General features: G+C 56.9%; 7 protein-coding genes across 7 annotated transcripts; 4 read left to right on the top strand and 3 right to left on the bottom strand.

The window, feature by feature from the left end:
- Window positions 1-1,362: 1,362 nt before the first annotated feature.
- On the top strand, window positions 1,363-4,673 carry B0I36DRAFT_376982 (actin family; the record flags this gene model as incomplete). The annotated part of the gene is made up of 3 exons (XM_046160517.1): window positions 1,363-1,383; window positions 3,165-3,701; window positions 3,834-4,673. The coding sequence occupies 3 exons, from the start codon at window positions 1,363-1,365 to the stop codon at window positions 4,671-4,673; spliced, it is 1,398 nt and encodes a 465-aa protein (XP_046007034.1).
- Window positions 4,674-5,243: 570 nt separating this feature from the next.
- B0I36DRAFT_367315 (uncharacterized protein) lies at window positions 5,244-9,525 on the bottom strand (the record flags this gene model as incomplete). The annotated part of the gene is made up of 5 exons (XM_046159440.1): window positions 5,244-5,303; window positions 6,943-7,579; window positions 7,637-8,447; window positions 8,501-8,868; window positions 8,930-9,525. The coding sequence occupies 5 exons, from the start codon at window positions 9,523-9,525 to the stop codon at window positions 5,244-5,246; spliced, it is 2,472 nt and encodes an 823-aa protein (XP_046007033.1).
- Window positions 9,526-10,491: 966 nt separating this feature from the next.
- B0I36DRAFT_367314 (uncharacterized protein) lies at window positions 10,492-11,142 on the top strand (the record flags this gene model as incomplete). The annotated part of the gene is made up of 2 exons (XM_046159439.1): window positions 10,492-10,728; window positions 10,801-11,142. The coding sequence occupies 2 exons, from the start codon at window positions 10,492-10,494 to the stop codon at window positions 11,140-11,142; spliced, it is 579 nt and encodes a 192-aa protein (XP_046007032.1).
- Window positions 11,143-11,695: 553 nt separating this feature from the next.
- On the bottom strand, window positions 11,696-13,573 carry B0I36DRAFT_333240 (uncharacterized protein). Its single transcript, XM_046155194.1, has one exon. It carries the CDS (start codon window positions 13,182-13,184, stop codon window positions 11,844-11,846), a length of 1,341 nt encoding a protein of 446 aa, XP_046007031.1. The 5' UTR covers window positions 13,185-13,573; the 3' UTR covers window positions 11,696-11,843.
- Window positions 13,574-14,674: 1,101 nt separating this feature from the next.
- B0I36DRAFT_393034 (chromate ion transporter) lies at window positions 14,675-16,616 on the top strand. Its single transcript, XM_046161452.1, has 4 exons — window positions 14,675-14,867; window positions 14,940-14,987; window positions 15,054-15,175; window positions 15,235-16,616. The coding sequence occupies exons 1-4, from the start codon at window positions 14,742-14,744 to the stop codon at window positions 16,418-16,420; spliced, it is 1,482 nt and encodes a 493-aa protein (XP_046007030.1). The 5' UTR covers window positions 14,675-14,741; the 3' UTR covers window positions 16,421-16,616.
- An 853-nt stretch (window positions 16,617-17,469) lies between these two features.
- Window positions 17,470-19,431, top strand: B0I36DRAFT_333235 (heterokaryon incompatibility protein-domain-containing protein). The gene is made up of 2 exons (XM_046155193.1): window positions 17,470-17,571; window positions 17,663-19,431. Exon 2 carries the CDS (start codon window positions 17,734-17,736, stop codon window positions 19,318-19,320), a length of 1,587 nt encoding a protein of 528 aa, XP_046007029.1. The 5' UTR covers window positions 17,470-17,571; window positions 17,663-17,733; the 3' UTR covers window positions 19,321-19,431.
- Window positions 19,432-19,858: 427 nt separating this feature from the next.
- B0I36DRAFT_367310 (uncharacterized protein) lies at window positions 19,859-21,290 on the bottom strand (the record flags this gene model as incomplete). The annotated part of the gene is made up of 2 exons (XM_046159438.1): window positions 19,859-21,050; window positions 21,121-21,290. 2 exons carry the CDS (start codon window positions 21,288-21,290, stop codon window positions 19,859-19,861), a joined length of 1,362 nt encoding a protein of 453 aa, XP_046007028.1.
- Window positions 21,291-22,861: the final 1,571 nt, after the last annotated feature.

Raw genomic sequence — 22,861 nt, 5'->3', positions numbered from 1 at the left:
GTGGCGCTGGGTAAAGTATGAGCGGCGCAACTGGAGTCGCCGGCTGGTAAGTCTCCGGCAATCCATCCTGTGCGGCGCGACCCACCCACCTCGCGGACAAATGGCATCCGGGCATGGAGCGAATGTGATTGGGCGTGATGCTCGCCAGCTGCTTAAAGCATCCTCAGCCATGTGCAACAGCCGATTATATAGAGATGAAATAAGTAGTCTAAGGTAACAATCTCCTTGTATCCCCTGTCCGAAGCAGCGCGCGTCGCGTTGCCGTAGTATCGGCCCTGGGGAACATGGATCTCGCGCACTCGTCACTTCCGTCCACACCTGGAGGACTCCCTGCGAGTGCAAGGCACCATCCGGCGCGGAGGGTACGTGTGCATGCGCATCACCAATCCTTTTGCCATCATCTAGGTTGAACTGAGCGTCGAAGTCATCATGATTCACTCGATGTTCGCTCATCCATTTTCCTGCAACTGGTCCTGTCGTGTAGTTTGACACACAGCATGCTATTTTGCTACCCTTGCAGCTAACTAAACTCGATGGATCTGTATGGTGCAAAGTTATCCTTCCAAACACTCTATTTGCAATAGACGGGTGATATCGATAATTCTTTGGTTCTCGAGTTCTATCCAAATCCAGTCTCCATATTCATCGTCTATAACTGGGGTCCCCGGCTATACACTCCTTGGCCCGATCCGCACACGAACATCACCATGCGGCGGAATCGTCCCTGAACCACCATACACCTTTGCAAACCCCGGGATCCTGAACTCCGCCGGGTCCTCCACTGTGACGTCAAAACCGAGCAGCACGACGGCCACAGTCGCCAGGATCTCCTGCTTGGCGAACACCCGCCCGGGACAGATGGTCTTGCCGCCGCCATAGGGCCAGAACTTGTGCGCCACGGCGGACGTGCTGAAGACGTACTCGTCCGTGTACTCGTTCCCGCTAGCGTCTTTGCTCTTCTTCACCGCCACCGCCGCTGTGCTGTCAGCACCAGCACCACCCCCACTGGGCACGAGGAAACGCTCCGCATCAAAGACGTCGGCGGGCGGGTCCATGAAGAATGCCGGGTCGTTCTGGCTGACAATGTTGGGCGTGATGATGGTCTCGCCTTTGCGGACGAGTAGCATGTGCGGTTTGCCCTGAGGTGTGGTCGAGTCCAGGGGCAGGCGGAAGTCCTGCTCTGCCTTGCGCGCGACGAGCACGTCGACATACCGGCGGACGACTTCTTGGTACAGGCTCATGAGCAAAGGCTGGGCGACCAGGATGTTGATGTCAAGGTTGATGCCCTCAATTTCGGTGGCGGCTGTGGATGTGCCGTTTGCGGTGCCGTTTGCCTGTGTGGTGTTTGTGGCAGAACGTGGGATGACGGCTCGTCGCAGCTCGGTCAGCACGCGCGGCAGCAGGTCCGGGTGCTTCGGATCCAGAATGTGCATGAGCATCCACCCCGTCGCGGGGATGACGTTGGAGTTGAGCCCAAACAGAAACCCAAGCTCCATCGATGCCCGGCCCTGCGTGGTCAAGCCCTCGGATATCCAGCGCGCCTGGCGGCCTCTGCTGAGCCGGGAACCCCAGATGGGTTCCCACTCTGCCTCGGGCGTGTACGGGTTGGGAAGACTCTTTTCCTTGCGGGCCGCATCGCCCTCCTCGACCCAGCGGGTGAGGTTCTCGACGAGCCGATCGCGTACTTGATATGGGCCCGGGTTGATGAGCTTGGGGATACCAAAGAGCATGTCGAGCATGCCGTTCTCGAACCTCCAAAAGTCGGGAGCGAAGTCCGGATATATGTCGTTGATGCGGCCTCCCATGAAAGCCTTGCACGAGGGCCGGAACATGTGTTCCTGCAGCCACGCATAAAGACCGACCACCTGCTGGCCATCCGCAGTGCCCCCAGCCGTGGATGAGGCCTGCGCACACCCAGCCAGCTCCGCCTTGAGGAACTCGACAAATGTGCCCGTATTTTCGTTGACGGCCGACTGCCGGAGCAACAGCTCTTGGTTCATCTCCTCGTCGCGGTGCATCTTGACGAGCGTGCCCTCGGCCGACATCCTGCTGTAGTCCTCCTCTGACACACGCAGGGTCTTGGTGAGAATGTCGTGCGTGAGGTGCTCCCTGTGGGCGACGGCCGACTTGACCTTGAACAGAGCCTGGACCGCGCGAGAGGCGTAGACGATGTGGTTGACCTCGCCGGCAAGGACGGTGCCAAAGAAGCCCATCTCGGGCGGGTGGCGGGTGAGGACGTCGCGGTAGAACTTGCCCGGGTTGGGGGTGAGGAAAGCGAGGGAGGAGCCGAGCCAGGGGATCCAGTAGGGGATCACGGGCGGGCGGACGTCGGCAGAGGAAGAGCTGCGAGCGCGGGACATGGCAAGCTGGTACCGCGTATAGCTGAGCAGGAAGGTGATGGTGGAGATGCCCGCGACAGCGGCCGCAAGCAGCATCGCGACGGAGATGGAGGCGTGAGCCATGCTGGGCAGAAGCAGCATGACGCTGGCGGTGAACATGGCGAGGCCCAGAATCTTGCAACACTCGTGGAAAAATAGATACGGTCAGTGTGTGGCAAGTTGGAGGATCACACTCGGCGCCAGCGTACATACACTGTCAAACTGTTGGGATGCGTCCTAAACTTGACCGACGAAAGGACGTTGCGGGTTCTCGGGGACCATGAAGCGCTCCAAGGCCGAGCAGGGGTCTCGGGATGAAATTAGCTCCGCCAACGCTGGTGCATTTTCGCGGCCGGCTGTGGCTGCCCGTTGCTTTTGACCGACAATGCGCCATTGTGAGACTGGGCCAGACAACATTCCAGCTTGGCTGCTGCCAGGTACGATGCGCCTGGCCCTGTGCCCACCCAAGAGTTCTGATGATGTAGTGAAGTTGTGGAGCAGAATGTCAGATCACAGATGTGTCGTGCCTGCCGTCGCATCCCTGGTGTGCCTGCCATCCCTGGCCACAGCTCCCCCAAGCTTTCTGTGGGCCTTCCAAGCCTTGCCTGGAGAGGAGAGCTCAACCACCACAATTTCGATTTCGAGAGCCGACCTTCTCCAACAAACATCTCGACCCGGCACCTCTCCTCGCGCGACCCTGCTTCACAACCACCTAGAAGCAGCACCACAGCAGCCATGCCCACGCCCTCAAAATAACAGAACGTGTCTGCGATGCCGCCACGCAAGAAGCCACAGCCGCCCCCAGCGCCGGCGCGCACCCTTGTCCTCGACAATGGCGCCTACACCATCAAGGCTGGCTTTGTCGCTCCCCTCTCCAACCCTCCCAGCGACGGCCCTCTCCCCGAAGGCGATACCCCGTCACAATGGACCTCCACGACCACCGACGATATCGATCCCCGCGTGATCCCCAACTGCATCGCCCGCGGCGCTGACCGCAAGACTTACGTCGGCTCCGAGCTCGACACATGCCGCGACTTTGGCGAAATGGCCTTCCGCCGGCCCGCAGAGAAGGGCTACATTGTCAGCTGGGAGGCCCAGCGCGAAATTTGGGACCGCGAGTTCTTCGACGACACTGCCCCACTGCGCTGCGACCCGGCCGAGACGCGCCTCATCCTGGCTGAACACGCGGGAAATCTGCCCATCTTACAGACCAACTGCGACCAGATGGTGTTTGAAGAGTTTGGCTTCATGAGCTATTATCGTGGCAGTGGCGCGTCTTTCAATGCGTACAATGATGTTCAGAGGACGCTGAGCACTTACGGAGTCCATTCTGCACCGAATGGGCACACGCCTGCGACAAACACCGGGGAAGACCAGCCAATGTCTGATGCAGACGGAACTGCAAACGCCTCTGCCCACGCTGTCTCAGCACCACACGCTGTATCTCAGCTACAGCTCGATCGGCCTGCCGAAATCATGCTCCTGATCGACTCGGGCTACTCCCACACCACCATCACCCCCTTGCTCAAGGGCCGACCATTAAATCAGGCCGTGCGACGCCTCGAAGTTGGCGGCAAATTCCTCACAAATTACCTCACCCGCATGCTATCTCTGCGCCACTACGACATGCGCAACGACACTTACATTGTCAACGAAATGAAGGAGATGGCCTGCTACGTCTCACTCGACTTTGCGGGTGACCTCGACAAGACGTGGAAAGGCACGCGCGGCGAGAGGCGCGAGGCATTCCTCACGGGTGGCGGCGTGGCCAAGGACTACGTGCTGCCCGACTTCCACACGCGTACAAAGGGTGTGGTACGCGACTACGATCCCACCCAAACGGCGCGGTCACGCAAGCTCGCGGCGCAGCTTGGCGAGACCAGCGAGGACGTCCTCACTCTACGCAATGAGCGCTTCACGATCCCAGAGATCTTGTTCAACCCCTCCGATGTCGGCTTGCAGCAGCCCGGGATCGCTGATGTCGTGTGGGAGTCCCTCCAGGCTCTTCCCATCGGGTTGTGGCCAGGCCTGTTAGCCAACATCGTCGTCGTAGGCGGCAACTCGCTATTTGAGGGCTTTGTAGAGAGATTACAGGATGAGATTGTCCAACGGGTGCCGGACGAGTGCCTGGTCCGTGTCGCCAGGCCTGAGAAGCCACTGTTCAGCACGTGGCACGGCGCTGCGCAACTGGCAAGACACCAGGACATTGAGAAGCTCGTTGTCACGAAGCAGGAATATGACGAGCACGGCGCTACCTGGATGGCGCGCAAGTTTGCTGCTGGACTTCCGCCGTGAGAACTGTACAACAGCATAAGTCAAAATGACTCCTCTTCGGACCACAAGGCGCCATCTACGCAGATAGCATGAGACCACGAACCGCAATCAACGTGTTTGCGACACAGCTGCTCCAATGGCAGCGCCAGGAGAGTGCAACATCACATCACACGGAAAACTCACCTGCGAGGGGAAGGCTGGCGAGTACGTCTAGGTGGCACCAAGGTTTGCAATCACAGTCATGTACAACGCAGTCGACCACCCACGACAACACTGTTCCACAGTCTCATATCCAGGCTTCTGGTGGACGCAACTCGCACGACCTCTGCTTCTGGCGACTGTACATCCATAACGCAAGATCATAATGTCTTCCCCATGCGGCGATTTGGCTGTCCGAAGTGGGGAATCCAGCCCAAGACTTGGAGGCTTTCGTAGGCAGGGCATGCCACCACGTTGTTGAGGACCATAGCGCCCTCGGGTAATAATCGCTGGCCTAGCATCTACATTAGAAAAGCATGCTGCTTGGAGATTTGCGAGGGATCAAGCTTCTTTAGCGGAATGGCCAGGTCAGATCTAGCATGTATCATCTCGCTAGGTGTGGAAGGAAACCTCCTTGAGGCCAACAGGCGCCGCGCCATTTTCTGGACCACGCTGTTGGGAGGAGGTCAAGACAGATGCACAAGATAGAAGCCTGGCAGCATAGTGTATAGAGGTTGAGCGCTGCAGTGCTTCTGCAGAAATAGATTGCTCGTAGTCCCGACCAGTCACTTTTGGCTTTCTACCCAATTCAGAGCGGTCTTTCCAGACTACATCAGAATGATGGTACATGACTGACGACGGCTTTGAAAGATCGTATCTGGTCGAACTGTGCCGAGCCTGCGGCTTTCTAATTGTCACTCGGGGGACACCTAGGCAAGCTAGAGTTTAGAGCTCGAAACTGATGCAGAGAACGTACTTTAACTGACCCAGTCGCTAGTCTCTATGTAGGGGTTCTATCGGGAGGTCGTGTCTGCTGGCGTATCTGCCGGTCACCGATATCAAGATTCCACGGCAGCAGCCCTGTTTTTAGGCCATTTGACTGGGAAGTAGGGCGCGAGCCCCCTTTGATACTGCTCATTGTGTGGCATACATGTCGTCATATACACCACCTGCACGATACTAACCGGAGTCAAAAGATATGTTACGTCTCGGAACTACCTGCTCCTGTTGGCGGTTCAAACATACTTGCAGTTCCAAACCCACCAAGGCAGTGGTACGTGAGCAAAATTCCTTCGCCGATTGGATACGACTACTATGGTGAAGCGGACGGCGTCCGCGGCCGTTGCTCTGCGTTGAGGCGCAATTGTGCTATGTGTTCTTGCAGCAGCTTGACCACCTCCGGGCGTCCCCGTTCCGCCGCCCAGTCCATTGGCGTTTTTCCGAACTCGTCTTTCATGTCTGCTCGTGCGCCGGCTTCAAGGAGCAATTTGACAACGTTCGCCCGCCCACGATATGCCGCGGCGGGGAGTGGACTACAAGGCCGAAAACCAAGATGCCTCCCACGGTCACGATTCGGCTCCAGCGTCGCCCCTGCCTTGAGGAGGAGCCTGACGATTTCCTCATGGCCTCCTGAGGCTGCCAGGGTTAAAGCGCTCTCACCCTGATCGCCACGCGGTCGCACCGACGCGTTCGCATCCAGGAGTAGCCTGACCACCTTGACATGGCCGTTTTCTGCTGCCTCGATCAATGGAGTGTTTCCAGTACGGTCTCTATGGTCCACTGATGCCTTTGCCTCAAGGAGTAACCCGACCACCTCCACGTGGCCCGCTCTTGCTGCATGGCTCAATGGCGTCCGCGATATGTCGTCGTGAATATCCACTGAAGCCTTTGCATCGAGAAGTAATCTGACCACATCCTGATGACCTTCCCTTGCTGCAAATGATAAAGCTGAACATCCCCCGTCATTTTTGTAATCAATAGCTGACCCCAAGTCAAGTAGCATCATCACGAAGGGGGTGCTGCCTTGCCAAGAAGCGATTTGCAGTGGTGTTGAGTGTTTCGTCGGTCCGTCCAAGGGTGCACCCGCGTCGAGGAGCATGGTCACCACATCGGTATGACCTTTGTGTACCGCACAGGTTAATGCTGTCATAAGTATTCTGCTGTCGCGATTCACGTCGAAGGATGGAAGCAGCTCCATAACAACGTGTGCTAGTCCATAGCAGGCAGCGAGTTCGAACCCATTATGGGGCATTGGCAGAGGGCCCCTCCTGAAGGTTTTCCACAACCTCGTCAAAGCCACTGTGCGCCTTACTCGTTGGTGGTCTTTGAGGAACTGCAGGACGGACGAATGATGTTGCGCAAGACGAGCGTGGTCGACCCAGTAGTTGACTGAGTAAGGATAGAAAGGATAAGGCACCAAGTCGTGACGGCTTATTAGGTCGAGGTTTGCTTCGAAAAACTCCTCGGGGAGTTTGTAAGACAGGTATGCGAGGCAGGTTGAAACAATCAGCTGCTCGGCATTCGGGAACCACTTGGGCGCGGCCCGTCTAAAATACTCCTGTGTTGTGAAATGAATGAACCGGACAATTCCTGTCCTGCCTTCAACTGTGACTAGCCCGGCACAGATCGACATGTCCAGAGTGGGAATGTTGTCCTCGTCCAGCGCCTCGGAACCAGATTCAGCTTCGACCGCCAATGCATATTGTAGCTCTTTAATCGTGAGCGGTCGTCTGGCGCAAGTAATCCACATGATGATTTGCTTCGCTCTGTCCTTACGAGGCTGCATCTCGATTCGCTCCATAGCATCCTCATAGGCAGTGTCGTACACTGTGCTGGAGGCAGTGCCGTGGGGACTTGAGGCGGCGGTAAACCTGGCCAGCGCTGCGCGTATCTGCTTCCGGGTGTCTTTGTTCTTGAGAGAGTCGAGATAAAGTCGAGCGAGCAGGAACCTGTTTTACTAAGGTTAATATCTGGAATGTGGAATGCGGAGAGCAGGTCAAACTCACATGCCGCCGATACTCTTTGTTATCGCGGCCGTGATTTCGGCGCAGATCACTTCATCAGCAGCACATGGCAATGTACTCCGCTGAGCAGACAGGAATGCCAAGACGTCGCCGTGGGCTGCGCTGATCTCTATCACGGCAGCACCTTTAAATGATTCTTTGATGTCTGTGATATGTCTCGCTGTTGCCAAGATGTTTGCTCCAGATCGGGCTTGGAACTCAAAGATTTCTGAGAGGACAGATCGACGACACATTGGCTCAAGCTCGTCCAAAGCGTCCATAATAATGAAGCACCTGCTGTAGTATTTCACGGCATCGTGTAAAACCCGCAGTATTTCCTCCAGACTGGGTCTGGTTTGCTGATTGGCATGCCGGCCATAAAGATCCCTCGTTGCGTTGATGGTGTGTGGGAGGGGTGATACGAGCTGCCGCAACAAGCTACTGAGGACATTCTCGGTCGTCTGTTCAGAAGCGCGCTGGTAGTCGCAATATACATATGCAACAGCCACATCGGGCAATGTCTCATACCTGCGGCTCATGTCATCGATGATGAGGGCGGCAAGCATAGTCTTGCCTGCTCCGGGGATTCCGGGACAAAAGAGCGTAGCACCTGGCTCATTTAGCCAGTGCCCATAATTTTCGTGGTTGAGGAACCATTGCCCCGTGCCAGGCTGGCGTCTCCTGAGGAGTTCAGTCTGTTGCGACCCATATCCTGTGGGCGAAAGCCAGTCCAGTATCTCGCGATCATGTTGTGATTCTATCTGACGCTCAATCCTCCGTACCTGCTCGCGTGTCTCTGAGACGCCGGTCGTCACTGACCTTATTTTAGCATCGCGGGCTTGCAAGAGGGAGAAAAGCCTCACTGACTAGCCTCTACCAAGTCTTTGACTGTTTGCTCGTTGCTGACTTCAGCAGGCTGAATATCGAGCAGGAGCTCCTTGGAAAAAGCGGCAGCCACAGCTGCGGCATATGGTTGCCAGTCCTTGTTCTTGTGCGAATCTGCGTAGTCACAGATACCGCGGACAGCCAGTGTTGGGATCTTGTTCATCAGCCCTGCCGCCTCCATCTCGATACACAGGACTCCTCCGCCTAGAGATACGCACAGCTCATCTCTGAGCTGAGCACTCTTGACAACTTGGTTGCCGGACGCAATCAGTCCGTAATGGATTCGCGGCTCATCAGAGGTTCTCATTTCTGCTAGACTGAGATCACAGTCTTGGCAAGTCGGGGCATTCCTTTCATGAGCATCAGATGTCAGCCCTGCGCGTACAGAAAGCAATGGACGATTCAGCTTACTCCACGTGGGGATAGTCCGCTGGGAACACCCAGTCTTGCAGCATCGCTGACTTGCAATACTTTGATGTGAGCCTTGGATGTTTCTGCTTTAGCTCCTCCAGAAACTCCTCAATCCTGGAGCCTTCGATCTCATGTGCCGACTCAAGCCTCGAGATTGCTGACAACAGAGATGCAGGCGGAGGACTGAGCGCGCCAGTCCTTCGAAATCCGCGAGTCCCTGTCTTGCCCAGGTCCCACTGCACAACACCTGGGAATTCTGGGGTAGGAGTGCTGACGACGACATCGCCAAGTGAGACCTTGGACGGAATCCCCCCGCCGATCCCGACCATGAGGGCGAAACGGATGGCCGTGAAGGTCGACACCATCTGTGTGACGACAGTGGATGCCGAGGTCACGCCTATGCGACCTTTGGGCAAGCATGCTATCACAATATTGTGCCCGCCGATTGAGCCGAGCATGTAGGCATTGTCGTCGCCCTTTGGGCTCGCGAGGCGGGGATGCTTCTCATCCAACATTGCCCAGGCGGCCGTCTGCTCGATGGGTAGGGCGCAAACCCACCCTACGGTGTAATCTTGATGCTTGAACGAATCAGCCATAGTGGCGATCTTGAGTCCATCGAACAGGTGAGGTGACTCAATACGTCTCTAAGAAGCGGGTGATAGGTAAAGTGCTGTGACTATCAGAACAGGATGACAAGAGTGGCCAGACCGGAAGCGGAGAATGCATGATCGCAGGCGGGGTCAGCAAACCTCTACAGCCTCGGCATCGGATGTTGCACCAGCTTACGCTGCCCTGTTGCTTGTGTTATCTCGAGTCCCTCGTGATCTGATCGGCGCTGCACGCTGACAACATCCCGCGTAGGACCGCTGACCCCCACGAAGGGCTTGGCGAAATGTCGGATCGGGGCTGTGGGTGTTGAGGCCTTTACCATAACGCATGTCCATTCATTTGTAGTTGGAAACTAGGCACGTTGAAGCTTGTAGGATGTCGAGTTGGTCTGGTGTCCCTGAAGATGCTCTCGCGTGGCCATTGATTTGTACGAACACCAGACCAGTGAGCAGAGGTAGGAAATCATCTCTATCCGAAGCCAAGTAAGGGCTGTTGAACTGAGCACAACTCCAAGAGAACGTCTAGGTCATAGCTTGGCAGACCATGCCGGGGCTGCCCTTGATAACTAGTAGAAATGTGTGGCCTTAATGCGATCCTGTCTGGCCTCTAAGCGCGCGCGCTTAGAGCTAGCGTGACTCTCGCTAGGCACTGAACCTGACTGCTCTTCTCTAGCTTGTTGACGAAGTCGTACAGGCAGTATCTCGGTCAAAAGAAGCTTTGAAATATAGTCAGCCATTTGCACGGCTATCTACTCCACACAATCTCGGGACTGTACCACTTGTCGGTCTTGGTCCATGAGAGATCGCAACAGGCTACCACAGGCGCGGACAAGAAAGCTTTTCGTGTTATCTTGTTGCTCGAAGGTTGTGACCGGTGCGGCGAGCATAGTCTAGGGAATATAGCGTTAAGGGAGGTGATCAGGAGGGTGGGGCCTCAAACAGAACCTCTACGCGATGAACCCGCGAAAGATCCGGACCTGCCAATTCCTCATCGACTACCATGAGGGCCACGGCGACAAGGAAATCGTCTTCTCCGACAACGTGTACGCGCTATGGCACGTCGCGGTCGCCCTGAAGAAGGTCTGCATCTGCGGCTCGACCACCAACTCCGAGCGCGTCCAGATCCTCGACAACTCGACCACCAACTCCGAGCGCGTCCAGATCCTCGACAACTTCATGTACAACCCCGACGTGAAAACCATCTTCCCGTCCAAGATCGGCGACACCTCGCTGGACCTCCCCGAGGCGACCTGCTAGATCCAGATATCCTCGCACTACGGCTCGCGGAGGCAGGAGGCCCAGCGGCTCGGGCGCATCCTCCGCGCGAAGCGCCGGTCCGACGAAGGGTTCAACGCCTTCTTCTACTCCCTGGTGTCGAGGGACACCGCGGAGATGTACTACTCGACCAGGCGCCAGGCGTTCTTGGTGGACCAAGGGTACTCGTTCAGGGTGATCACGCACCTCGCCGGGATGGACGAGAAGTCTGGTCTTGTATTCTCTACGCCGCAACAGCGAAACGAGCTTTTGAAACAGGTTGTGGGAGACACTCTGGCGAAGCGAGTCATCGACGATCAACAAGGGGAAGGAGAGGGCGACTTGTTCTAGACTAGTGAGAAGAGCACCAAGAAGAAGCAGAAGAAGCAGACGAGTCAGGGTGCTGCCGCCCTCAAATGACTATGGTGGCGATGACCCAACTGAGAACCAGGACGATCAGTAGCTGCAAAAGGCAAAAGGACGTGCCAGGAAATGCAAACCCGACAGCAATCCTTTTTTCAAAAAGAAAATAGCTAGAGACCACAAAAAGCCAAAGGAGGCGCAGGACGCCCAGCGCCGCGAAGGGCCACGCATGATCACCTAGCTAGCCAAACGCTCCCAAGCGCTTATTGGCAGGACCTGAAGGGAACTTGATGCAGAAGGATATTAGAACTCACAGGACGAAGCTAGTACGACTTTCCACATGTGAGGGGAGGAGCATGCAAGCTGCACGAGGGTGCGCCAGAACGTTGGCGCCACCCAAAAACGACGGCGCTGGGATCCAGCCTCATTTCAATAGTGCGAAGTAAGAGAACCACTTGCTCCCGAGTAACCTGTGCGCTCGTGTCTTTCATGCCTCAGAGTTGCACAGAAAGAGTCATAAATTTGCAGGATATAATGACTGTACTTGACATCTGGAATTTTATAAAACTTTCGAAAAAATTATCTTTACACAACGTCCTCCTTTCAATTCAGCTCTCTCTAGCCCTCCCCTAACTTCCAAGCCTCTTGACCCCCGTGCTCCACCATGCCCAGCACTCAGCTGTTTGTTCTTAAGTGCACTTTGGGGCTGGGCAAGTGTTGGCGCTTGTCAGCTTGTTGACCGCGGCGTGAACAATCAGCGCGACCTTGTTGTTGCCCGAGCAAGACGGAGGGTACGGGATCGGGCTGGTGGTCCACGTGCGCAGGTTGGCAATGGCGCCCGAGTTGTACGTGTACTGGCCGGGGGCGCACTTGTCGATGGGCAGGCACTCGACGTCCACGTGGGCCTCGGACAGCGAATATCCGGCGTCGAGGGCGTAGGTGACGACGACGCGGCCCTGGCTGTTGAGCTTTGCCGACCAGGTGCCCACATCGATGGCCTTGGAGATGTCGTTGCCGCCCGCGCCGACGTACAGAGGGCCGCCGATGCCGCTGCGCAGGTCCTGCGAGCTGGGGGTCTCGTACCAGCCCCACCGGTTGCAGCCCTGGCCGCTCTGGGTGTTGAGGGTGTAGGACTTCTTGCAGTTGCCGTAGGGGTTCTGGTAGCCAAAGGCCGTGCCAAAGCCGCATGGCTTGGGGGACGGGGAGGACGATGCCGTGGACGAAGTCGAGGTGGAGGTAGTGGTGGAGACGGAGGTAGAGGTGGAGGAGGTGGTGGAAGTGGAGGTGGAGGACGAGGAGCTTGATGCGCAAGGGGCGGCCTCGCAACTGGAGCAGCGGTAGCTCATTTCAAAGTAGTTCTGGGTAGTCGAGGAGGCTGTGCATGTCCCGCTTGCGTCGCGAGTTGTGCAAGGAGGCAGGCTGTTGAAGTCCACTGTGGTAGAGGAACCAGTGGCCTGGGCTGATCCGGAGAAAGACAGGAAGAGGTCGAGGGCCTCGCGGGCGCCATTGGGGCACATTCCAGCCAACAGATCGGTAGTGGCGACGCTGCCAGTGAGGCCCAAGATGGATGCGAAGGGCAACACGCAGACAAAGCCGGAAGCCCCCTGAGTGCACGGGAGGTTGGTCGACGGAGGGCCGCTGCTCCAGCTGGAGGGGTCGTCCACATTGCCCTTCAGCCCCCAAGCCACGGACGCGGCCTTGGTCGTGTAGCCAGGGAAGGACGAAAAGTTGAAATAGAGGTTCGTGCCGACAAAGTCCAGGCAGACCTGGGAAGTGACGGTGCTGCGATCGGGCAGCGAGATGGAGATTGGGGGGCACTGCTGAGAGTAGTTGTTCTCAAGAGGGAGCTGGAATGTGTTGACGTCAGGCATGGCGACACCCGAAAGAGCGCAGTTGTTGTTGCAGACGTCGTAGTTCCACTTCTTGGACAACATGTGCAAGACGCCAACAGCCTTGGCAGGAGCCAAACCCGGGGCGGCGCTTGCGAGGCCAAGACTGGCGACTAGAGCGGTGATTGTGGCGAGCTTCATGTTGGAGTGATGGTTGGTACCTGCTCTGAAACTTGAGGAGAAGGCGGATCAGATTGCGGTGTTGTCCAAGAGGCATCTGACGACCGTTGTCCGATACGAAGTATTTATAAACCCATGGCAGATAGAGGATTTCATTCATGTGCCAGCCTGGCCGGCTTCGTCCGAATATGCCAGGCGAAGCTGATGTTCTAGCCATCGCCGTCGCCCTGCAGGTCGTGAACTTTGTGCTGCATACGCAACACCTCAGCAGCTGCTGAGGCGCACCAGGTTGCAGTGTCTGCCGCGTAATCGGGATCCATCCTGCGGACTGTGGCCGAAAGCCTTGGCCCAGGCGTGCTGCCGCCGAGGGCCGTTGTTGAGCCACGAGAGCTGGTAACACAGGGCGGTCGGCACGGATGTTTTGCAAACGTACGTAACGTTGGTAAGCTGCGGCGCAGCTGCCGACCTGGTGCTAATAACAATTGGCTCGCGGCCAGCATGACTGGGCCACCTATTAGAGAGGGCCCAGCCCCAAAACCGACAAGCGTCAACTGCTCAGGCCGTCTTTCGGGGAAGCCGTCCCATGCGGGCGGTCGGCCGGGAGCGATCTGTAGAGGCCCAGACCGGCGGCAGCATTGCCGGCGAGCCGGGCTGGTCACAGGAACCAGACGGGTCACAGAGTCGAGGTGCCAGTGCCCCTGGCAGGCATGCAGGGATGACTTGCTTATTTCAGGATGCAGGAGTGTGCTGCATTGGCAAATTGCGGGGGGGAAACCCTAGTTGCAAAGGGAATGCTGTGGTGAGACCCGGCACGTCACGGGCGACACTAGACCACGGACTTGGCATGAGGCTGGAGATCGCATCTTTGTGCCCTCAGGCTTCACAGAATTGAAACCGCAAGAACTTGATAGTCATCGCCAAGCCTTTGGCACGAGCAAGGCTTTGTGTTCCGATGCTGGCAACAAAGCAGCGCCACAGTGACGCGGGCACCAAAGAAGCTGCTGACCTAAAGGGTACGCACTGATCGAGCCCACTAATTAGGCGCAAGCCGTAGTTCAGGGGAGGCTGCCGGGCACTAAGGCTAGCCGTTGGCCGTGGCTGAACGGTGGACCATCGAGGCAGAGAGAGGAACTTCCAGACCCAGCAACAGAATAATCACATGTATGTGGTGCGCTGCTGGCCCCGAGTTGTGGCAGTTTCATTTCAATGCTCTCTCATGGATTCCTCGGTATTCGCCTGGGTTGTAGGAAACATCTTGTGTCCGTCAAACCGAGAAAGATGGATGGTCATGACTTGGCGCGGAACCTTCCGCGCTCTGATGTCTTGGCCATGCTCAGTCCTTCAATCACTGGCGTTCCCCCGCACACGTGCCGGGCCCGCCGGTCCAGGAGCGCGGCCTGGCAAAGCAGGACGTGGCTAGGCTAGCTCGGACCGCAGATGAGGCTACTGCCAACGGCGATCCCCACCAAAGCCTCGCGTGTCGTCGCTCTGTCCCGCGTCTCTCCCGCTCTCACCTGCCTGCACAGGTATCGCTCCTGGCCATTCACCACATCGCGCGGACAAGTCAGCGCCAGCAGCATGGCCATCCAGCGTCGCTTCGGGTGGCATCCAGCCGATCTGCAGGATCACCTGTCCAACACCCTCCGCCAGAACTGGTACCTAGGGTTCACCTCCTTTGGTGGTCCGCCCACGCACTTCAAGATTGTCAGTGACATCTTCCTAAATACGATGATGCTTCATCCCCGCATGCACTGACACCAACGTACTCGTCTCCAGTTTCGGGACAAGTTCACCACCAAGCTGCAATGGGTCGACGAGCAAATGGTAAGTTTCTTTCGCACCGCACCCGTCACTGGCGACAGGCATTGACACATGCATATCCCCCTACAGTACCAGGAGCTCTTCAGCGTCTGCCAGGCCTTCTCGGGCCCCGGCAGTACAAAGATGCACTACTGCATCAACCTGCTGCATGACGGGACCTTGTCCGCGGTCTTTGGCTTCCTTCTGTGGAGGTGAGATGCGCCATCAACCACTGCCCGCTGTACTTGCTGCTTGCTGACCCCGAAGCTAGTCTTCCTGGCGCCCTGGGCATGTTCGGCCTTTCCATTGGCGTGTCCAACATTGGCGAGACCCTCCCGCGTCCCGCCTATGCTGTGCTCTCCGGCCTCAACGCCGCCACTGTGGGCATAGTCGCGCTGGCCGCGGTGCAACTATCGGAGAAGGCCATCACCGACAAGCTGACCCGCATCATTGTCTTTCTCGGTGCGTCCGCGGGCATGTTGTACAACGCACTGTGGTATTTCCCTCTCCTGATGTTCTTGGCCGGCGTGACGACGGTTGTCTACGACTTCCGCTGGCTGCATGGTCCTGTCAAGTCTGTGATTGGTCTTTTCCAGCCTAAGGCGAAGAGGAGACAGGCGCCTGTGGAGGAGGAGGCTGTCGAACTCCCCAACCTAAGACAGTCAACAAGGGACGGCACTGCCAGCCACAGCACCGCCGACGGCGCAAGCCCGGCCGCGGCCGCCTATGCGCCTCCCGAGTCCGAGACCGAGCCCCGGGTCGTCCCTGCAGACAGGCAGTTCAACCTGAGCTGGCAGACCGGACTGGCCATAATCGTCGGGTTCCTCATCTCGTTTGCCGTCATCATGATCCTGCGCGGTACTCTGCCCGCCAAGTCCCTCCTCTTCAGCCTCTTCGCCAACATGTACCTCGCCGGCACCATCATCTTTGGCGGTGGTCCCGTCGTGATCCCCCTGCTGCGCGAGTACACCGTCGCTGAGGGTTGGCTCAGCACGCGCGACTTCCTCATCGGCCTGGCCATCACGCAGGCGTTTCCCGGCCCCAACTTCAACTTTGCCGTGTACCTGGGCAGCCTGACGGCCATCAATGGCGGATACCCCGCCGCAGCGGGTGCCGCGCTGGGGTTCGCGGGCATGTTCGCCCCCGGACTGATCACCGTCCACGGCACCATGGGCGTGTGGCATGCGATCCGTGGCTGGCGCTGGGTCAAGTCGTCGCTGCGCGGGATCAATGCCGCGGCCGTTGGGCTCATCTACACGGCCGTGTACCGGCTCTGGCAGACGGGCTATATCGACGAGAGCTACCAGCTGGGCACAAACTTGGGGCTTGATCCGTGGTGGGTGGTTGTCACGGCGGGGAGCTATGTGGGCGGCTACTGGTTTGGCGTGAGCCCGCCGGTCGCTATTCTCGTGGGTGCCGTGATGGGTCTAGTGTGGTATGGTGTGGTGTCTACGTAGGTGTGTTTCCGCCAGTACGGGGCAGGCTTTGGGCGTGGAGCCGATTTCAGCATGACTGGGGAAACAGCTGCGCCCTCAACTAATCCCTCAAGGTCAGGATTATGTCCGGGGCAGCTAAGACGAGTAGGGCTGGTCAGACGCTGCGCCGGTGTGATACGGTCAGTCTGGGCAGACGATGCAGGGTTTGACAGAGACAACGTCTTGTGATTCAGCGGTGAACGATGACGAGTTGTGGCAAAAACTGACAAATGGAGCTGGTATATTGTCTGATCGTCCAGCTTCAGCCTGCTGGCTAACTGCCTGGTGTTGCATCAAACGCGTTTGACAAGACTTACTGCAGGGAGCCGCAACAAAGGCAGCACATTAAACAGGGGCTTGCCTGGCACCGACCTCACTCAAAGACAGTCACGATAGAACCGCAATCAGCACATATTATCGAACGGCTCGTTCGCTTCCTGTTGGACATGGTTGCTTGACAGGTCAGCCAATCACGATATGAGCACAAGAGCGACATTGCCAGGGCACGCACAGGGGGTTCTTGTGGGGATTGGCGTCTTACATGCAGATCTCCCACGCCCTTGGTGGACTGCCCCTCCTCTCTCCTCATTACCTCACCCGCAACTACTGGCTGGCCGACGTGCAATAAGCGACTAGCTGGACTGACGATGCTTTGCGACGTGTGCAAGAATGGCCTCGAGGGCATGTGGGACCCCACGCGCTCCGTGAAGCTTTGCACCACCGGCGACCTGTTTGACGACTATCCAGGTGAGCAGCGTCTCCCGCCATCTGCTGCTGTTCCAGGAACCTCATTTCTTCCGCCCTTGACTCCTTGTGCCGCCATGTTGACATAGCAAGGGAACAAGAGGGGTATGTGCAGCCTCGGTTCGTGCATGGCCACCACAAGGACGAGGGGTCATGGCTGGCCTCGTGTAAGCAGGGCTGCACCATATGTAAGAGGTTTGACCTCGAGCTCTTCCCTCGGGCGCGTGTACGAACATCAGACAGGCCAGAGTTTGGACGCTTGGGGTACTTCTCGGTGTTCTGGCTGTCCTGGAAAGAGTCAAGCGCAGAGGGAGCCTCGGTGAAGAAGCCAAGCATATTCTACGGCTTTGGCTCTGTCCAGCAGGATTTTGACTTGGTTCCCCTCGAAGGTATGTATGGTCTGGCCCGACAATGCAGGTTGGGTAATAAGTAAAGGGAGTTGCGTGTCAATGCTGACTCTGGAACCGAGCACTATATCAGACCCTGAGTACGATCATGGCGACAATTCCAACTTCGGCCCCTCCACCAATTGCCCGGAAGCCTGGCGTGTCATGGATGGCTGGATGAACAACTGCCTCACTGAGCATGAGCTGTGCCGACGCAGAGAAGCCTCATCGACATTTCGACCGAACCGACTGCTCCAGCTGAGCCCGTCAGGCACATTTCGCCTTGTCTCTGGAGGGGAATGTCCTGCGGCGTCAAAGTACGCGGCGCTCAGCTACTGCTGGGGGAAACAACCGGCTGAGAGCCTGCTGATGCTTACGCGCACAACTGCACAGTATCTCCAGCAGGAGAACCGGGTCGAGAGCCTGCCCAAGACATTCAGAGAAGCCATCGAGATTGTGCAAAGGTATCAAGTCGACTACCTTTGGGTGGACAGACTGTGCATATACCAGGATTCCGTCGATGATTGGCAGAGAGAGGCAGCGACCATGAAGGACGTCTACCAGCATGCACATTTCAGCATCGCAGCGCTCGGTGCCAGCGACAGCGACGGCGGATGCTTCTTTGAGCGTGATCCTTCACGCGTGGCACCCACCATGGTGCGTGTCAAGACTGCCGAAGACGAGGTGGAAGCCGCCTACGTGTCTGAGCTCGACAGGAGCATCTCATGGTATTACGCTTTTGCGTCTGAGCCGCTTGTGCAGCGCTCCTGGGTCGTTCAGGAACGGCTTTTGGCACCCCGCACATTGTACTTTGGGTCCCGCCAGGTGTTTTGGGAGTGTCGCGAAGCTCGCTGTGCCGAGACAGATCAGTCGAGAATCAGCATTGGGGGTGCAGACGAGGATCAGCGGGCCAAAAGCACGCATGAAAGTCCCTGTTTGTGGAAAACGTTGCTGGACGGGCCCGATGTATCCACTGGCGAGGACAAAGTTGAACAGCTGTTCCTCGATTGGATAGCTCTCGTGGCTTACTATACGGACCGGGAGCTCACAGTCCACACAGACAAGCTTGTTGCGATATCCGGCCTCGCGAAGGACATGCGAGCAGCCCTGAACAGGCTGAAACCTGGGAAGCACCATCGTTATCTCGCCGGGCTTTGGGAAGAGCAGTTTCCGGACGGGCTTATGTGGTGCGTCGCAGGCCCTGCACAACGACGCGACACATATCGTGCACCCACATGGTCTTGGGCCAGCCTCGACGGGAGACTCTCCATGCAGCCCTTGCCTGAAATGGGGCGCATCTTGTTCGCCGCCGTCCTGTCTGCCACCATGACGTTTCAGAGCGAGGACGACACAGGGGAAGTTGAGTCTGCAGCGCTTACTCTGAGAGGGCCTTTTGCCGCCGCCATCATTGATGTTGGTGGGACAGTGGAAATATCCCATTTTGATAATGTTAAAGCAATACTCCGATTCCGGGGGCGCGACGGGGATATGCAGCCTGAAGACCAAGCTATGAAGGGTTATTCATGGTATGATGGAACATTTGACTCGATGGAAGACGTTGCGGAAGAGGTCTTCGTACTCTGGATAAAGTTATCCGCGCCACCACGCAACTTAATGGAAGGTCTTCTACTTGCTGATGCTGCGAATGGTAACTTCCGTCGGATAGGGATTGCTTCAAGCCATTTCGGGAGCCGGGAAGAGGCAGTTTCATTCATCGGTCAATTCGAAGAGCGAAAAGTCGTTCTGGTATGACCCAGAGGCTCGAGACAAGTTATCCACGTTCAGAGAAGTTCTTTTCTAGATGCGAAAACTTTCATAAGAGCTGAGATCTTAAACCAGATAGCTGAATTCCAAGATTACGCAAAAAGGACTTCTATTGTCATAGACTGTCTAGTGCGTTGCCAGGCCGGTGCCACCATCGAACAAAATCTAAGTAGCCCCCAAGCAGAAACTACTCACTTCCCGCATTCAGAATGAAGGCTCTGAACGACCGATAATCAGTTTCTGACTCCGACACTGCTGACGCGCCAAGGCTCCAGGGCTAGATGTTTTCATGACTGTCAAAGCCTCTGTGAAGAAATGCGACTCGACTCATAACGTCCCGCTCCCGAGCATGTCAAAGCACAAAATCCCCCTTGTCCAATGGATCTCAATCGACTTTGGGTTTCAGCGGGTACATCAACTCCACGCTACTGATCATGCGTCTCATCCACGAGGCATACTCGACGGTTTCAGTGTGGTACCAGTGTTGGTGGCACCGCAACCACTCTCCACTCTGCCATCCCTCTGATCAGTCACTCATTTCCACCGCATAGGCAGCAGGGTCTGCCCACGCCTTGATCCATTGCTCTAGCACCTGCACGAGGCCGTCAGGAAGAGCAGGGTTGCTCAGCTCAGCCACTGCGTCTTGCCAGGCGATCAACTTGTCACTGACCACGCGATGCAGCATCGGCGGCTTGTTGCAGCGGATATGAGAGCGCCATTGGCTCCCCGTCCCGTCCGGCTGGAAAGCGAGCAGGTGGTTGGCACACTCTTCGACGCTGTGCTTTGCACGCGTCCGGTGGTCAAAGTAGGCGCGCGCGTCGGTGATGCCCAGCCGCACGAGCTCCTCGTAGAACCCGCCGAGCTGCATCCGGTGGCACGAGACGCGCTGCGCATAGGGCGCGATGCGGTGGCCGCGCGCCGCGGTGCAGCCGAGGGTGCTGTTGCGATGCGTGTCTCTCGTGATGTCCAAGAAAGGGGCGTAGGCTCGGCGGTGCGATTCAAACATGTCCTCGATCGTGGTCCTCTTGAGTTGCTTGAGCTCTTGCGCGCTATGCGCCAGTATATCGTAGAGGCCAAAGGCGTCCTCGTCTGGGATGTTGAACAACATTTTGTTGTCCTGCATGATGATACCAATGTCGTCGACGCTGGCGTCACCGGGGCCAAGGCGGCGCCCATCTTTCCAGATTCGGGGTCGCAGCATATCGTGCTGGACGTGGTTAACGACGCCCGCAAGGAGCGTTAGGCGGGCTTGGACCTCGTCCTTGGGCGCTCCGAGGATGACCATTGCTGCGAACACAGCAAGGTCCTCTAGGGGCCGCTCCTGGACCTGTTCCACCCACGTGCTCTGTATGAGGTGGAGGAATGCGACCATGTCATGAAAGTCGCACGTTCTAATTAGCTTCTCTATAAAATCTTCGTTCGGCCATGGCCAGGCTACGTGTGGCGACCCGTGAAGGACACCAAGGACGAACGTGAGCATGCTGCCGTTCGAGTCCGGGAGGTCAACTACCCAATCCCCTTCTTCTGGCTTCTTCTCAACCCAGGGACCGAAGAGCAGCCTGTGAAAGAAAGGCGAATGCTCCGCCAACAAGGTTGAGCTGGCATGTATTATAACCGCGGGGTGGCCAGCTCGCAGAACCACATCAGGACGGCGGTACAACTCAGTTGCTGGAGGGGGCGTGGTGATTGTCTGGTCCTCATCTTGAGTCATTATGGAGCTGTAGTAATTCGGAATTCATGTCAGAGCGTCGGAAAATAATCTTTTGCATAGCTGGGGCGGGGTCTGACCTGCTATAACCGATAGCTGAGGACCAGTTGGCAATGGGAACGACGACTTCACTTTTCGGCGGTGTTGAATCATCTCGTACATGAGCTATATCGCCCTCGGACATGGACTCGTCGCCCATGTCTGGTGGCGAGGACTCGAGCATCGAATTCATCGCACTGGCCAACGCCATTGTGGTCAGCGCACCCTGTGCCGGTGTGGCGAGCGACGTTTAGTCTGTGATCGATCGGGTGACCTACCCACCTGGCGCCCTATGACGAGAGAGTTCTGAAGAGATCGTCACGCACGATAGTTGCCGGCAGCAGGAAGGTTGAGCCTATGCGAATGTCGTGCTCGAAGAAGGTATCGACGGTGAAGCCGATTTGATCGCGAGCTGGGCTTGGTACGACTCGGGGCTGTGATGGAGTCTTGATTCTTTGTGATCCTGGAGACAATGATCATACCCAGAATGTTGTCGACGTGTACGAGAATGACGCGAATCCGCGTGAACTCTTGTTTTGCGAGGTAGGACTGGCATGAAATGATGTCCAAAGACTTCTCACATGGAGGGGAAGGAAGTGAGAAGAGTCCCGTTGAGGGGCAGGCGATGGGTGGTGACGGCCGTTGCCCTGGAAATTATTTCATCAATGGCAGCCTGAAGAGCGCATTACTTCCTAGCCAGAGGCGCCCCTTCTGCCAGACCCATTGACCTAGCCCTACGCAAGCAATAAATATGGCCTGCCTCAGCGGGCCGGTCGTGCTCGTCACAAATCTCTTTGTGCGAGCTTCAAATCATGTACTGGTCTGCCATGGGAATTTGATACCCCATACCTCAACGAGTACAAGGACCACTGAGCTTGATCGGAGCACACAGAAGCTTGCCTAGCTCCAGTGGGCGCCTCCGTGATACGCAGCCTGGCTCGCAAGCAGCGGGATGAGCCTCTTGGGACCTCATTCACGCAGTATCGTGAAGAGACTCGGCACCGGAAGTTCAAGCCTCATCGACGAAGACGCGTCCAACAATGTTCCTTGAGCGCCGCGGGTTTAATTATGCAGGTCGTGCGATACCGGCGGCCCATTTACGCGACACTCCAAAACAGTGGCCATACAGCCGCGTTATTCCTTCTTGAGTTATGACATTGGGCTTGAGTTGGCCTGTAGGCGATGACTGCATTCTATATGGTCGCCCAGCCTCTCCTTGCCCCCGTCGCCCATCATTTCATGCGCCTTTATGGCTTCCCCGAGATGATTTCAAGCAGCATCGCGATACTCGACCAGACGTTGAGCAGGGTTCCCGATGTCCGAGGCGAAATTCATGAGCTTGAACAGCTTGGCATTGACAGCCTTGGCCGCCGTCTGTCTCTCGGGGACTCCGCCAGAGCTGGCCTTGGTTTCACAACGTCCGCCGGAGGCTCCGGTGCAGCGCCGGCCTTGCTTGACGCGGTGTTACTGGTGGCGGGCTGAAGAATTTCTCCGCCCAATCCACTATTCCATCTCCACACCGGTCAGCCCCAAGGGCTGTAGATTCTATCCGTTGGCCACAACGCCAAAGGCCTTACTCGCGAGCAGCACCAAGGATTATCTTGTAAATCTGTTGAACAATCTGAAATTGCGGTTAACTGACATAGTCTCACGTAAAACCAGGGAAAACACGATGAAAAGCCCGCCACGCACGCTCTTAAATTAAAATACTCAAGATGGGTTCTGGCAGACAATAAGCCGCACACATCACAAGGCATGCCATAGTCAAGTGATCCATGGATA

The sequence above is a fragment of the Microdochium trichocladiopsis genome (assembly GCF_020744255.1).
Source record: "Microdochium trichocladiopsis strain MPI-CAGE-CH-0230 chromosome Unknown B0I36scaffold_10, whole genome shotgun sequence".
NCBI classification, from domain to species: Eukaryota; Fungi; Ascomycota; class Sordariomycetes; order Xylariales; family Microdochiaceae; genus Microdochium; species Microdochium trichocladiopsis.
This window is presented reverse-complemented; position numbering and strand designations above follow the sequence as displayed.